Source organism: Equus quagga, chromosome 8, assembly GCF_021613505.1.
Source record: "Equus quagga isolate Etosha38 chromosome 8, UCLA_HA_Equagga_1.0, whole genome shotgun sequence".
In the NCBI taxonomy this organism is placed as follows: domain Eukaryota; kingdom Metazoa; phylum Chordata; class Mammalia; order Perissodactyla; family Equidae; genus Equus; species Equus quagga.
The window spans coordinates 126436124-126452495 of NC_060274.1; the positions used below are offsets into that span (position 1 = coordinate 126436124).

General features: G+C 54.9%; 1 protein-coding gene across 1 annotated transcript; it reads right to left on the reverse strand.

Moving 5' to 3' along the window:
- Window positions 1–752: 752 nt before the first annotated feature.
- On the reverse strand, window positions 753–14482 carry IQCA1L (IQ motif containing with AAA domain 1 like). Its single transcript, XM_046669929.1, has 19 exons — window positions 14472–14482; window positions 13473–13800; window positions 12214–12333; window positions 11707–11892; window positions 9476–9547; window positions 7853–8058; window positions 7303–7387; window positions 6731–6856; window positions 6515–6590; window positions 6011–6117; window positions 5097–5180; window positions 4945–5003; window positions 4126–4208; window positions 3840–3947; window positions 3005–3204; window positions 2486–2572; window positions 2031–2208; window positions 1420–1658; window positions 753–857 (listed from the first exon to the last, which is right to left on the reverse strand). The coding sequence occupies exons 1-19, from the start codon at window positions 14480–14482 to the stop codon at window positions 753–755; spliced, it is 2460 nt and encodes an 819-aa protein (XP_046525885.1).
- Window positions 14483–16372: the final 1890 nt, after the last annotated feature.

The following is a 16372-nucleotide window of genomic DNA, read 5'->3' on the forward strand; positions in this document are numbered from 1 at the left end:
AGACGAAAGAGATGAAGACCCATCTCTCAGAGATGGCACTGGGTCTACCAGCAGCCCCAGCTCTGGCCACAAACCCTCCCTTTCCCTACACGTGTTCTCCCTTGAGCCCTCTCTCCGCACCCCACCCCACCGCTGCCCAAGAGCCCTCCCCTCCCTGACTGCCCAGACACTTTGCAGGAAAAATCCAACCCAAGAGCAGAGGGGACCTTGGAGATTGCCTGGTCCAACCTCTCCTCACCTTACAGGTAAGGAAACTGAGGCCCAGAGACGGGAAAGGACTGCCAAGACCACATGGGGAGTTAGCACCAATGGGCTAGAACCACAGTCCGTGACTTCCAGACTCTTGTTTTTTCTGTTTCTATACTTACTGTAGACCTGCCTTCTCCCCTCTCTCCTTTCTCCTTCTCTCCTTCTCTTCCTATTTTTCTCCCTTACATACCTCAAGGAGGAGAGAACTGAGAAGCCAGGACAAGAAAATGACAGGAGATGAAAACATGGGTGGGGTCAGAGGACAGAGATCTGGGAGCCAGACGGAGATGGCTATGAGCGGGCAAGAGCTGGGGGGCCAGGGGAGGGTGGGATGTGAGGTGAAGGCTGGGCACAGGCAGGGGGCACAGAGCAAGAGACAAAGAGATGGACAAAGAGAGCTGGTCCTCTAGCCATCTGGGCATTTATGCCTCTGCCCCTGGTCCCTTTGCCCGTGGGGCACTGCCCAGTCCCACCGCTAATCTTGGGCACCCCGGCCCCAGCCATCACTTCCTTTTCTTCTTCTCCTTTGCCAGCTTGGCCTCCTCAGCATCCTGGTCCTTGCTAAGTTTCATCCTCTTCTTGCCCAGCGGGGTCTTGAAGTACCAGTCCTGTGTTGGAGGATGAAGAGGAGGAAGGGTAAGTGCATTGGAACTGACCCTCGGCTCTGCCTCTTGACCTCACCCCTTCCCTTTTGATGGATGGGTGTCTTCATTAACCTTTGCTCCTCCAAGGTCCGGGAATCCTGCTGGATAGTTTCCCTCGCTCCCCACCAAATACCCCAGGCCACAGTGTCAGCCATTGTCAGGGGCAAGCCCTCCTCCTCACACTCTGCAGCCCTGCCTCCTGTACTCCCGTAGCCATCCTGTCACCTCTGGGGGTGGGTACTGACTCCAAGGTGGGGGAAGTGAGAGGTAGCTGGTGCCAGAAACAACCACAGGCTCCTAATACAAGGTGGCCCCTTCAGGCTCCCACCCTCAAGGAAACCAGATGAGCCAGTCCTGCCCACATGTCCTTCCCTGTGATTTCTTATTTCCTTCCCAGCTGAACTCCATGGGGTAGCAGGGCGAGGGGTCCAAGGTGTGATGTTGGCCTGGGGCTTCAGAGGGTCAACTCCCTGGCTGGTGCTGGCCTACAACCCTGCCTCCTGCTTTCTCCCCAGAGAAGCCTCACCTTCAGGGACTCCTCCTCCTCCCTGTACACTGGCTCCAGCTTTGCCAGATGCCCCAGGAACTCTGAGGCCACCAGGGGCCGCTTGGACAGTTGCAGGAGCCGCCGCTGGGTCAGCACCGATCGGATGGCATGGAGAATGTGACCAGGCGTGTAGCCATCAGACACCTTAGCCAGGGCACTGACGTCCAGACTTTGGGCCATCTGGACTCCCTGGGCCTCTATCATCTGCTTCCAGAGCACTGCAGGCATAGGGGGAAGACACGGGGCAGGGAGAGGCAGTGGGCACCTCTCCCTGTATCTGGAACGAGCTTTGCTGCTGAAGAGTGGCTCTACATCCAACACCACCTGTCCTCCTGGGAAGGTAGAGATCATCCTCCCCACTTAACATGAGGAAATGAGACTTCAAGGACCTACGTGGCCTGCACGTGTCCACAGAGCCTGGCCAGGACCCAGGCCACCGGGCTACTTGCCTAGTGGTCCTTCTGGATCACCTGGCCACGGAGGTGAGGGCTCAGAGCAGCAGTGGGGTATGGGAAGAAGGCTGGGTGGGCGTTGGTAGGGGTGGTCCCTGGATCCCTTCTCTGGCCTGTCTCCACGACGCAGGGCCTCACCATAGCGAGAAGCGTAATCAGGCCGTGGCATGAAGAGGATTCGCTCATAGGTCCGGCACAGCCCTTTTATCTCAGCCAGCTGCGGCCGGTTGGTGGTCCCTATCAGCATCACACGGTCTCCGGGATTCAGCAGTCGCAGGGCCTTGGCCAGATCCTTCTTTATTCGCTTTGGGTCCATCTGCTCAGGGGAGGGAGAGGCAGGGAGGTCTGGACATGGGGCAACTTATCATACGGGATTCTCAGTTCTCGGAGCACATGCCCACACTTAGCTTCACACAGACCTTGACAGGCAGACAGGAGAGGCTGTCAGTCCCGCTTTAAGCATAAGGAAATAAGACAGGAGAAAGACAGGGGCTTTGTCCAAGGCTACACAATGGGTGAGGTTTGGAGTGACTTTAACAAGTCCAAGCCTTCCAGCCTTGCCATGGGCTCATCCTGCCTGCCCCCTCACTCACCTCCTTCTCTTCTTTTGGGACTTTCTTATAGAAATTCTTCTCAGCATTCCCAATCCAGATCACAGAGGGCTGAAGGAGTCGAGCCACCTGGACAGTCAGAGAATAGAAACCGGACATTAGATTTCCCTGGGCAAGGGTCGCCTCCCTGTCTAGTCTAACTCAGCATCAGGGCTGGCCTTGGGCAATGGTGGACCTCAGAGCTCCAGCCTCCACTTCCCAGCCTTTGCACACCCATCACACCTCAGTGTGAACAGAGTCCCTGCCCGCCTTGGGCAGCGGGGCTGCATATTAAGCCTCATCTCTACCATGAAAAGAAACTGCTCTGCTCCCCACTTCACCCACCTCCCCCATCACTGGGGCTTCAGGTATCCACAAGCTCCCAGTAGGGGTTGGTAGGAAGTCCTCACCAGCTCCTGAAATCACGCCAAATAGGCAGATGTGCGACCTCCTAAGCATAAACCCTACCCTGCTCTGTTGTTGGTCTGAGAACTAGAAATGCCAAAGTCAGGGGACGCAGACCTTAAAGACTATATGCACCAACATCTGCGCCCCGGTCTTGCCAGGATATTTGCCCTGCAGGTTGCTAGGTGACAGGTCGAACAGATTGGCGCCAGTTTCTGTGCACACAGCCTTGACCAGCATCTTCTTCCCCATGCCGGAGGGGCCCACCAGGAGGATGGAGCGGATAAGGGGAGCCATGGAGTGTATATCTGGGGAGCCTGAGAGAGAAAACAGGGGCCAGAGGCAGGTGGTAGGCCAGCAGGGGGCCAGGGGTGGAGATGTTGTGCAAGGGGAGGCCAAAGGCCTGGGCCTAGGCAGGATGAGGTTCAGATCCTGGCTGTGCTGCCTTCCCCTCTGTCTGAGCAACGCCCCAGGCCTGCTTTCTGAGAGGGGCAGCCTAGATGACTTGGAGTGGCTTAGCCATCACAGTTATGAAAAGCTGTGTGTGGGTGTCAGGAGGGAGCCCTCTACCCACTTCCATTGCCCTTCCCGTCTGCCATGCCATCTGCTTCCACTCCTGGGTCATAAAGGGGTGAAATTAAAGGGCATGTGACCAACCACTTCAGAAAGATTCCCGTCTACTAGGAATGGGACAGACTATGGGATGTCACTTGGGAGTGAGCAATAGGCTAGAAGTATGGGCTTCTCAGCAGGTCAAGGGCCCACATGACTTCTGGGGGGGCCCAGTCTGGGTATGACCTCCTACAGGGCTGGGGGAAGTCCAACACGGGTCCATGGCTCCAGGGACTGGAGGCCCAGGCTGGACATGCCCACCTCAGCCACATTACCCTGTACCCAGGCTCCCGAGAGCCCCCCCTGCCCAGTGCTCTTCCCTCTCCTTAGGGCCCCTCACCAAGCCGGAGAACACCATACAAGGCCATGTTCTGTCGTATGTCAAAAAGGGAAGGCATGGGCAACTTGTTGGCAAAACTCAGAGTGGATCCAAGATAGAGGAAGTCACCTGGGGGGACAGACAGCCACCTGGTGAGTGGCATCCACTTGGGGAAGGCCAAGAGAGGGAAGCCCTCAAGGAGAAGGTTCCCTCAAGAGGGTGAGAGTCGGCCCCGGGAAGGGCTGTGGCTGAGGGGCCTCGGGCACTGTTCCTCATTCCAGGAGTAGGCTCTGGGGAGGGTTCTCACCAACATAGTCTTTCAATGCCACTGTCTCATTCTTCTTTAGAAAGCCAGAGAGGACAAGCTCTTCAAACAGAGATTCCACGGACCTGGCAGGGGATGGCGCAGAGGGGCCCCCAAGGACCAAGGGAAATGGAGACAGAGACGAGTGAGGCAGTGCTGTGGGTATGAGGAGAGGGGGATAAGGGGCCCTTTTTCCCAACATCCTATGGTCAAAATTATCAGTAGTGCCACTGGACAGCCAATATCAGAAGGCGCTGCACCAACCCACTGGCCCAGAAGGCAGTCTGCCCACAGCAGATGCTCTGTAGGTTGGAGGGCTATGGGGAGGACCAGCAATCTCTGTGACACGCCCTCTATCAGTCTGCTCACGGCCCAAAGGTCCACCATCAGGAACCCAGTGATTTGGGTGACACATCGCCCTCGTCCTAGAAACCACACTGAAGATGTACACACTCCTGGGAGGGATGGCCATTAAAGTAGCTAAAATCAGTGTGCTTGTGACTCGCTTCACCAGAGAAGTGAGCAGAAAAGGACCACTGACAGGTTCTGTAATGTCCCAGAGTGGAAAGTCCAGGGTCAGATGGCTTTGGTAGGGACAGAGCTGCTTAAGGGAAAGGTTAGAGGGAGGAACAGGACGGATGGAGCACTGAGGACAGAACTCCATTCACATCTTATTCTGCATCATCATTTTCAAAGCACTTTCTTATGCTTCTACTTGATCCTCACAGCTCTCTTGTGAGTTTGGCAGGACAGGAGCAGAAGTCAGATCTGTCCTAGACAAAGGCTTGCTCCACCACCACAGTCAGGTGGAGGGTCCGCTACCTGTCTGGGGTCAGATCTTTTTCCTTCTTCTTCTTCCCAGTTTTCTTCCCAGTCTTTTTCTGGTTAGAAACAAGCACATAGACAGTTGTCCTCTGTTCCTTGCCTCTCCACTGTATGCCCACCCTTGTCCCAGCCCTAGCCCCTCATCTTGCCTTTGGAGCCTTCAAGGGTCTAGCCTCCTCCCTGTCTACAGCCAGGCGCAGGTTCTTCAGCTCTTGACGCATCAGCTCATCAACCTGGGGGGACACCAGGGAGTGTAGGGGGCAGCTAGTGACTGAGGAGGACAGGTGGGAGGGGGGAGGATGGAGGCAGGGGAGGAGATGATGAGGAGAGCCTCAGAGAAGAGTCAGCCAAGCCCAGTGAAGCCAGCACGGGTGGCCACCAACCTTCACACATGTTCTTTTGGAAGCCTCAGCTTTTGCATTTCTCACCCCACCCACCCCACCCACCTCCTGTCCCCACACCCAGGTACACTCAATCCTAATCCATATCCTGTTCAGGCATTAGCCTTGCTCTGAACTGGCATCAGCGTGGGGAGAGGCCCCCAGGATGGAGTCAGTCGGCTTTCAGTTCAAGCCCCAGTCCCACCCTTTAAACTCTGTGTGACCTTGAGTAGTTGTATGATCTCTCAGCCTCAGTCTCTCTTGTGTGTAATATTGAGAAAATCATGGTGCCTACCTCAGGGGTTGTTGGAAAGATCACAAGATCTAATGCTTCCAAAGTACATGGCACGGGGTGGGCACATCACAGAAGCCCTTTAAGGTCGCTGAGGATGGTGGGTGTGACCTCGGCTCAGAGCCCCTCCCATTCCCTCACATCCAGGCTGTATCCACACCCCAGGAGAAAGGGAGACCACGGAGATGGGCATGCAGAGAACAGCCGGGACCAGATGGACTGAGACAGAGCTAGGACTATGGAGGGATGGCAGTGCACAGGGGATGCTACAGTGGACGGACAGGCTGAGGGCTTGAGGATGCGCGGGAGGAGAGAGGGGACAGAGCCTGAAGCAGCTGGAGGCCCTGATGGAGGAGGAAGCCTGTAGCCAAGCCCTGAGGCAACGGCTCACCTGTAACCGGATCTCCTGCTCCACTTCCTTCCTCTTCTCCACCTGGAGGGTCTCAGAGTCAAAACTCTGATTAGGGTGTGTGCTATCATATTGGTTCTTCCACAGATCTGACCGTGAGAGTTGGACAGATGCGTGGAGGTCAGAGTCCCAGGTGTACACTCATACACACATGTGCATACACATGCACATGGACCAGGAACCTGACCCAGGCTGGTCCCCCCCTCCTCACCCAGCTGCCTGGCACTATTCCTACCCTTACGGCAGACAGAGGCCTGATCCCAAGGCTTGTGACCACAGGATTCAGACCCAAACACATAACACCCTCCATCCAGAGAATTACACCCCATGCCCCTCTCCCCATTTGGCATTATCCTCTTGGCTTACAACGCCCACACTGCTACCTTATGATCCACATGGCCCATGTCTACTTTCCCCATGACCAAGGTCAGTCACCCTAAGCCCCACAAGGCCTGGACACTCTTCCCCAGCCTTCTCCCGTCTTACTTATGTACTCCTCGTGTCCGGCATTGATCACAGGTATAAATTTGGATGGCAACACTTTCAGCATTGTATCTGCTTCCTAGAATAGAAACAGCCCTTGACCTTGACCCCTTCACCTCCACCCATCACAAACTCCGGCTCTAATTCTCAACCGATCAGCCTTCCGCCACGAATTCCCTCAGACGTTGTCCCCGCCCAATTGGTCCACATGTGCCTTACCCCCCTCCTGTTCTTTTCTGCCTTCCCTTTCTTCTTCTTCTCTTTTTTCTCCTTTTCTTTTTCTTTATTTTTCTCTTGGTCCTTTTTTTTGCTGTCCTGGGCCTGTGCCTCCAGTTCCATTTTCACCTGTGACCAAGGATGAAAGACGTTTCAGAGACCAAGGGGATTTCATAGGAGCAGGAGAACCCAGGGCCTGGAGCTGGTGTGGACCCAGGATTCCCGAGGTCTAAGGTCACTAGTGGGATCCAGATAGCCGAGACTCCAGAGACCCCACTGGGGTCCAGGAAGAAAGGGATACCAGGTGCCAGAGTGCTGCTCTCCTGTCCCATGGGGATCTGGAGCCATGATAGTCTCACCAGACAGTTTTCCTCTCCCTGGCCACGGATGTCTTCTCCAGACACAGGTACCCCTCCTCCCCATGCAGTCTTGCTAGCTACATAAAATTCCTCGGCCACATCTGCCTCAACTGAGGCTGATCTCTCCCTGCACCCCACTGCCACCTTTGGTTTACACTCAGTGCTCTCTGTAAGCACAGACTCCAAGAAAATCTCCTGTCCCCACCTCCAGGGTACCTGTTCTGGAGTCTTGTCTGCAAAGATCAGGTAGGATCCACCTAAAGACTCATCTGGATAATCAGGGAATCGGCCAGTAAGGGCACTAAATGAACATAAGATGGTCAGAAATATGGACAGGTGAGTGGGTGGAGGGAGGGATGGACGAACGGATGGATGGACAGATGGATGGATGGGTAGATGGATGACAGAAGGATCGAGGGAAGAATGGGAAAACACGAAGGACCAGGGAGATAGAGGGAGAGAGGGAAGGAGCAGATAGTTACAGAATAGAAAGGACAGATTACTCGGGGGGCATTCATGGATGCTTTTCCCATCTTATTCTGGCATTTCTCTTCCATGTGGGGAAATGGGGAGTCATGTATGGAGATGGTCCTGTAGGTTGGGGACCCCAGATTTAAGCCAAGTGTGTTAGCAGTGTGTCAGGTAGATGGAGGTAGATGGAGAAAAGAGCCCAGTCTGGACCAGAAGACAGAACAGGTGTGGAGGACCCTGGGGTGAGGAGGGAAAGGGGTTGAGGGTTTGGTCAGCCGAGGCTGGGGACACTGACTGGCACTCGATAAACCACTGTCGGATTTGCTCCTTCATTTTCTCCTTCATTTCGGGCCCCTCCATCTCTTTGAGAGAATCGTGGGTCTTTGTGATGGCCAACTGGAACTCTTGCTCCTTCTCTACCTGGTGGAGCCTCCGGACATCCTCCCAGAGGCAGGCCTGGGACAGGAGGCCCAAGTGCTCCACGTGGTTGCGCAAGGGGAGCTGGGGAAGTGGGAGAGACTGAGGGACTCAGGAGTGGGAGTGGAATGACCCAGCCCCCGGCCTCAGGCACACACACCTGCCCCCGACTCATTCCCCAACACAGCCACACACACGAGGCCTCACATACACACCCACACGGAACAGCGGGCATGCCTGCATCAGGAGAAATTGTGTTTGGAGCCGAAACTCATCTGTGTAAATTACTCTGATAATGAGTTTGCTAGATGCATCCGTGCTGGCCCCCCCTGCCCACTCCCCCCAGTGCACCCTCCTCTGTGAGCCTCCGGCCCCAGCCCCCACACATACCCCCACCCCAGCGGCCTGTGTTGGCAGCCGCTCTCGCAGCCACTTTCCCGCCTCATTGGCTCCCAAATGTATTTTAAATATCACTCTGCGCAGAGACAATTACTGAAAACGCTGAGCTCACACTGTTGATGGGCCCGGGCGGCCAGCCTCATTCCTCACCCACCGCCGTGCCATGTCCCCCTGCCCCCACCCCACCAAGGCCCGACCTGGCTTCCCTCTGTCTGCTCTCGCTTCCTGGGGGTCCAGCTCTCCAGTGGGGTCCCCCACTCCCATGCAGTGGCCCTTGGCCACTCCCTGCTTCTGAAGCCCCCAAACCTCCTGGTGTAGCCAACCTAGCCCTTGTCTCCAATCTCTCTGCTCCCCCCCAGCCCAGCCCCCTCCCTTTATCACCCAGGCCTCCACAGGTCTGCCCACTGCAAAGTCCCTTCCCAGGGATCATGACCCTCCTCCTGACTTCTTTTCCTGAGTCGGTGGAGACTAGGGGGATGAAAGAACCATCAGAGAGCAGAGGACAGATGAGAAGCCGAGAGCGGGCCTGTTCACCCCGCCTGTACACACACTCCAGGGGCTCTGCCCCTCTTACCACCCACACAAGCACACTCTCACTCATGTTACGTAGTTCACACTTAGCCCTCTTCCCTGCACAGCAGAGGAGAAGCCAGTCTGGGGCCTCCAAAGCAAGCGGGGAGCCTTTGGCCCAAAATGCTCTGATGTGAGGGGGGTGACTCCCACTGGCCTTGTGGCCTCCCCTTTTGCTGGGCCCACCCTTGCAGCCTCTCTTTCCAACTAGGGGTGCGGACGTGGGGTCCACGATGCTCTGTGCTACTATCCCTCACCCCGCCCCACATTTGAGATTTCCAACAGCTCTAGGAGATGGAGGGGTGGGAAGGGACGTGGTTGGCTGTGGCTTTCCAGTCCTTCCCCCTCTTTCTCAACCAAACCCTGAAGGATCCCTCAACCAGGATCCCCCGGCCCCAGCCTTGCCCCACTCACGTCCACCACAGTCCTGAGCAGAGGGAGTGAGGGGCTGTTCAGGGCTGCACTCTAGGGACAGGGCAGAGGGATGAAGAAGAGAGGAGGGGCCCCATGCGGTGGCCAGAAAGGGACTCACCATGCCAATGAACTCCATCTCTCTTTGCCGGTCCTGCTGAGTGCGCATCCTCTGCAGGTAGCCTTTCCACACCTGGGGGGACAGATGGGCCCAGACCCTCCCCACACTGCCTTTCTGAGGGATGTGGTTCTCAGGCTCAGCCCCAGGAGGAGCAGCAGCCTCTGTCTCCAGGAAGGTCTGGCTAGGGGAGATTTGTGGGGGAGAGGTGGGGGAGGAGTGCTGGGGAGGGCACCTCCAGGACGGCAGCTCATGGGCAACTGCCACCCTGAGCAGGAACAGCCCAGAACAGAGCGGGGCGGGGGTGCACCCAAGTCGCCCAGCTCCCAGGCTTTGTTCCCTCAGGCGCCCCCAGGAATTCCTCCTCATCTCCAGCGTCTCATCTGCTGTACCTTTGGAGGCACAGATGAGAGTTTAAGTATCGCCTCCTCCAAGCAGGTCTCCTGACTCATGCTCAGAATTCCCAGAGCCTTTGGAGTAAGCACTTGATCCCACCCAGGCACATAGATGTCAGCACTGTAAGGACCACGGAGCTCCCCTAATTAATTCCTACATTTTCGACACAAGGAAACTGGGGCCAGTGATAGGACATGGCCTCTTCCAGGCCCAAGAGCCAGTCAGTGTAGAGCTGAGACCAGGGCTAGGTTCCTGACTCCTCCCTCAGTGCTCTTCTCTCAGGTTGCTGGCCACTCTCAGGTGCGTGGACAGCCCAGTATCAGTGGGGTGGAGGGCAAGGCTCTGGCAGAGGGAGGCAGGGCCAGCACCCTGCGAGGTCCTTTCCATTCCCTCACAGTGCCTCAGTGAGCAGGCTCTGGGCCCGGGGTTCTTGTCCCAGCTCCGTCCTCCAGCTCCTGTGGCTAGCACAGGAAAGGCCCACGATGACTAAGTGCTTAACACAGTCTTTCCTTTTATTAGTGCAGGAGAGAACTCAAAGACTGCAACACAGTATTTCCATACCCTTGATGTCTGGCAACAGGGACAAAATAATTTGCTTTGGCTCTCAGGGAGGAAGTGGGGCTCTACCCTTGGGTCCAACCCTCCTTCTCAAAAGGGTTCCTTTTGTGAGCCCTGCGGGCAAGGACCTCCTCCTCATCCATGGGGCAGCCGCACATTGCTACAGTCACCCAAAGGCAGGGGCTCAGATTGGGATGCTATGCATACTACTCCATAATTCAAAATCTATCCCGTTTGGAGAAGACATATCTTCTCAGACTTGATGTATGTTTGTTAGTTGGTGGGTTTGCTTTTGGTTTTTGGTAGGAAGAGGTTCTAAGTTTCCTCTAAGTTTCTTGCTTTTGGGCGAGCATACAGAAGTTTTTGAGGCATTGGGACTTGAGAAAGAGAAGACGGAAGAGAAGACTGATTCAAGAGAGAAAGATTTAGCCCCATGCCATCAGTTCTGGGCCCGTTTCCGAAAGAAAAGGTGGCAAGAGACTCCCTGTTACAGGGCAAGGCCAGTGGGTCTCAGGAACAGTGAGGCTGCAGGAGGAAAGTGGTCCCTGGAATTTTCTTAGGGGCCCTCCAGTCTCACCTGGCTGGTACCCACTACCGCCTGGAGTGGGCCTGTGTTAGCAGCATCTCAGAGAGTGATGGAGAGGCCACACCACACACTGGGGCTCCAGCAAGGGCTGAGAGGGGTGGAATGGCCGTCGAGAGCAGAGGAGAGCATGACCACCAGAACAGCAGGCAGCACGGAGAAACCTCGGGAGGGGCTGGGTTTTGAGCAGTGAGGCAGGATGGGATGGGATTATGTCATTTCCACGTTAAAGTGTGTCCCCAGACGGCACAGACCTTGAGGACACCTGGATCACATCAGTTCTCAAACACTATTTTGATGATCATGTTTCCTGTTGCCTCAGCTGCCAGGAGGCTCAGGACACATTTTAGTGACTCATTTTTAACATGAGTTAAAATAAGTCTAAAGAGTTTCTGGAATGATCATCTACTCTGTTCTGCTGCTTCATTATGGATCTTTCTCCCCTAATTTTAATGATCCTTCCATTTCTGGGGTTTTTATGGTATCCCACTTCAAATCCTTTTGAGAGTAGAGAAGTGGAATAAATAATAACAAATAAGATACATGGCTATTGAGTGATTAAGGTCCCTAGTTTAGGATCTAGTTGTGAGGCAACAGAACCCAAGCACCAGCATCTCTGTCATCAATTGCTGAGCCAGGCAGTCTTCCTGGAAGAGGTGACTGTACTGTGATCCCCCTCCTGGGCGCCAGGGGTTACCTTCTGTATGGCGATGGCTGCTTGGTCCTGACTGAACTTGTGCCGCCCGTCCTCCCGAATCCTCCGATCCCGCTCCTCCTCTTTCCGAATCTCTCGCATGAAGTTGGCTCGGAGCCGGCCTTGCCTGGCCCGCTCGGCCCTTTGCAGTAAGATTACGGCCTCAGTCTGGTGCATTTCTGGAAAGCTCTGGCCAGAGCAGGGGCAAAGGAGCAGGAGGAGATGAGAGAAGACTTGCATCCAGGTAGGCAGCTGGGAGACCAACCACTAAAAGACGTGCTGGGGCCTGGTCCTCCCGGGGCATCTGGGTGCCGAGCTCTGTCCCTCTGCCTTGATGTTAGAAGGCTACAAGGAGCACAAGAGCAGCTTTGAAGGGAGCCGGGGATAACCCCCAGAGCACTCTGACGTGAGTGTAGGGCAGGGCAGTGCCTCTCTGCATCCTGGGGGTGGCAACTCTGTTCCAGGAGCCAGGGTATGGGAGGGGTCTGGGAGGGTACCTCTCGGACTTACCTCCTCGGAGGACAGTTGCTCCATTCTGGACAGGATCTCTGCCAGCATCAGCCCTCGCTCCTTCAGAATACTGGACTGCTCCAGCAGGAAGTACTTAGGGATTGGGACCTCCAGCTCTGCCTTCAGAGCAATACGGGGAAAGGGGGGTCAGGAATCAAAAGCTGGGCCACGGGGCTGATCCATTACCATTGTCAGCTGCTTACATAGACCCTGGCACTGTTTTCCTCCATTCTAGAGCCCTGAGGTGGGAAATTTACAGGTTATCGGCAGATTCCCAAGGGTCATCCCTCTCTTCTCCTGCCCTCACCATGTGCCAGAGTTGAGACCATGGACAGTGGTCTCAAACCTGGCTGTGCATCAGAATCAACCGGGAAGCTCTTAAAATGCAGACTTCTAGGCCCTCCCCAGATGACCACACCAGAACGGCAGAGCCTGGAGAATCTGTTTTTTTTTTTTTCAAGTCCACTGCTGTGTCTGATGCAGACTGGGCTAGAGAACTTTGAGACATGGAGCAGTGAACCATGACCTTGGGGCAGACTGGAAGCCAGAGCAGAAACTCTGTGCTCCAGAACCTGTCAGTGTATACAGATCACCTGAGGGTCTTGTTAAAACACATGCAGATGAGTGGGTTTGGCGTGTGGCCAGAGATTCTGCATTTCTTTTCTTTTCTTTTCTTTTTTTTTTTTTGAGGAAGGTTAGCCCTGAGCTAACTACTGCCAATCCTGCTCTTTTTGGTGAGTAAGACTGGCCCTGAGCTAACATCCATGCCCATCTTCCTCTACTTTATATGTGGGACGCCTGCCACAGCATGGCTTTTGCCAAGCGGTGCCATGTCCGCACCGGGATCCGAACCGGCGAACCCCGGGCCGAGGAGAAGAGGAACGTGCGAATCCAATCGCGGTGCCACGGGACAGGCCCCGAGATTCTGCATTTCTAACAACTCCTAGGTGATGCTGATGCTGCTGGTCCATGGACCACACCTTGAGGAGCAAGCCTCTAGAGGACTCTTCACCAATCTCCCGAGGTTTGTGCATCTTCCCAGCCATGAGTGGCCTCTAACTTGACTCTCCAGTTACCTCTCAACTACTTGCTCACACCTCCGGGTTCCCGAAGCCCTTCTCCCAAGACCAAATCCCCTCCCCTGATCTGCCCTGGCCTCTTTTCCTTGCTGATGTCCCAACGGAGGCGTCCGCCGGAAGTCAAGGCCGACTCCCACCCACAGCTGGCGTGGGCGTGGCTCCGCTCAGAGGCCTGCGCACCGGCGTGAGCTTGAGGTCCTGCAGCACTTGGTCCAGGCAGTGGCTCTCACGCAGGTCGGTGCGCACCAGATCGTCCTTGAGTTCCAGCACGCGCCCTGCCACGCTGTCCAACAGGCGCCGCAGCAGCCGCCTCTTTTGCGGCTGCACCATCTGGTCATAGAGGGTGTCGAACCGGCGCAGCAGCCCCAGGTAGTACAGGTATAGCCGTGAGAGCCTGTACTGGAAGGACTGCCGCTCCCGGTCGGGCACGGGTTCGAGCAAGGGCTGCTCTTGGTCCAGCAGCTCTTGTAGGGTCAAGTGAGAGGAGTCCCAGAGGCGTTGGTAAGCCCTGGAGAGGAAGAAGTGTGCACCAGGGTGCTCTGAGGAGTGGGGACAGCCAATGGGGGGTGATGGGCGCTGCTGAGCTGTTGAGGAGTGTGAACTCGGGGCTCCAGAAGGTGTAACGTTAAGGTTCCCCATGGTGTCAAAGTGAAATTCGGTGAGGTGAGGGGTCCTCCGGGGGAATGAGATGATAGTTACAGTGCACACACTGGGGCTTAGAGAATGTGTGAGAGTGGGTCACTGCAGGAAGGGCGTCCGCTAATGGATTAGTAAGGAGAATGAAGAACGGGCATGGCCTTTAGCGGCTCCCTGAAAGGAGGAGGGCTTCTGGAGTCGGCACTTGATCCCTCCAGGGTGAGGGTGCAGCCCAGGGATGCTGCAGTGGTCTGGGATGGTGGGTGGGAAGTGGGGGTGAGGGATGACTGTAGAGAAGGGTCCATTCACTAGAGCAGAGCCCTGGTGCTGGAATTAACAGTCCTAGGGAAGCCTGAAGAGCAAAAGCTGACCACAGGCGGGAGCAGCCGGGGTGGCTGCGTGAATGGCTGGGGCCCAGCACAGAACCTCCTTCTCCCCACCAGTCCTTCTCCCCACCCTTCAGCCCCAGCCTGACAGGACCAGGGAGGCATTTTGCTCTTTGCTGTCCCTGCCTTGGGGGCTCTGCTCCAGCTCCTCACTCACCCCTCAGACATGATGCCCACTCTTCACGCTGCCCTTTGTGAGCTGGTCATGGGATCCCCAGAACCTCTGTGGATCCACCCTCCAAAGCCAGAACAGCCTGGCTTTAAGAGTTCTGTCCCATTGTCCCAACGTTCTAAGGCTGAGAGAGGAGGGGGGTGCAGGTGCAGGATTGGGGACACAATCAGAGGACGTCCTGGAGGCAGCATGCTGGGAGAGGGTGGAAGCCTTGGAAGGTTAGGGCAGAGTGTGGGGTCAGCTGTGGCTACCTTTCTGGTGAGGATGAAATAAAAGCATGGTCTCTATTTGAAGTCACCCGGTAACTGTGAGGCTCTGGTGAACGTGGGTCCTAAAGGCGTTGCTCCAACTGCACTTCTCAGTGGGAAGAGCCCTATATTCCTTAATTCAGACCCAGCCTCCTTTATCCTTGTATACAGCTGTCCTGGAGGCAGCAGTGAGGTGAGGGGAGAAGGGCCTGGAGTTGGGGTCAGAAGGCCTGGGCTCATGCTCTGAGGTCGCTAATTCCCCTTGAAGTGAGCACAAGCAGACCTGAATCCCTGGGCCTGATGGTGATTCACATAGTTTGTGCGAACTATACCGTGTGGGAATGACATGAGAAAGTGTAGCAGTCAGACTCAGTGGTGACTAGGGCTCATTCCGAGCCATCTGTGGGTTTCCCAATCACTGCTACAGGCTCAGGAGACCATTCTTTAAAAAATATAGAACATTATATCCAGACTCTGGTCAGCTGAGGGTAACCTTTATGGCTCAGTGTTAACTCAGGACTTATGAGTAAATAAATATATAAGGCACAGGGCAAAGGAAAAGGGGGAGAAGGGAGGCAGCTGCAAAGTGGAGTGAGGGATGAGGAGTTCTCGGATCTTAGTGGGTGCGTGATTTACCTCGTCAAGATGCAGATTCTGATCCCACAATCTGAGGTGGGGCCCAAGACTCTGCATTTCTAACAAGCTCTCAGGCATGTAGATGCGCCTGGTCTCCAAGTCACAACTTGAGTAGCAAGTATGAAACATAGTGGGAGTGGGGAAGAGTCGAGGCTCAGGGGCCAGATCTCCTTCTAGTTGTGGGACCAAAACGTGGATAATTAGTTCTCAGCTCACAGTATCTTCACCTTCGGCTTGACGTGTGAGAAAATGCACAGGAGGAATGTGGGACTGCAACTCAGCGTGAGCCGTTATCACAGCCTGTGCAGCACATGAAGTTGAAGGCAACAAGCTGAGGCTATCCAGTTAAGAAGGGACCATAAAGGATTCTGAACTTGGTCACTAAATCTTATCCCCTCACCTCACCCCCTTGGAGCATGGGAGAGAATTTATGGCTCATATGCCCACAAGACAGAGAAAAGGCCTAATGAGAGAGAAAAAGCCAATGAGGCTGAATGTTAAGTGGTGAATTAGGTGAGAGATATGCAAGTGGTCATTGTACTTTCTTGCAATTTTTCTGTGGGTTTTGAGATTTTTCAAAATAAAATTGGGGAAGAAAAGTTAGGAGTGTCAAAAACATTCCCACAAGTTGGTTCTGAAATTAAGGGGAAGAGAATGTCAGGGGAAAACAAAAACATCTCCTGGAGCCCTGCAGGTTATTTAGAAGCTGGTTTGGGCCTTCTGTTTTATATCTTGAAGAATACATCTGTGTAGTCCCTGTGCCCAGCACAGGACAGAAATGATAGTTTGCCAGAAATGGCATCACAAAACCATGAGCTGAAAGAGTAACACACATGAGGAATTTCCAGCACAGAGAGGCAGTGATGGAAACAGCTGGCAACAGGTCCAGGATTCTAACCCAGATCCCAAGTCCTACTTCAGCTCACTACCAATTAGATATCTGTATGTTTACAAAGCGCTATCAATGTCCCTCATGGGGTACACCCAGAAAGTAGTTTTTAA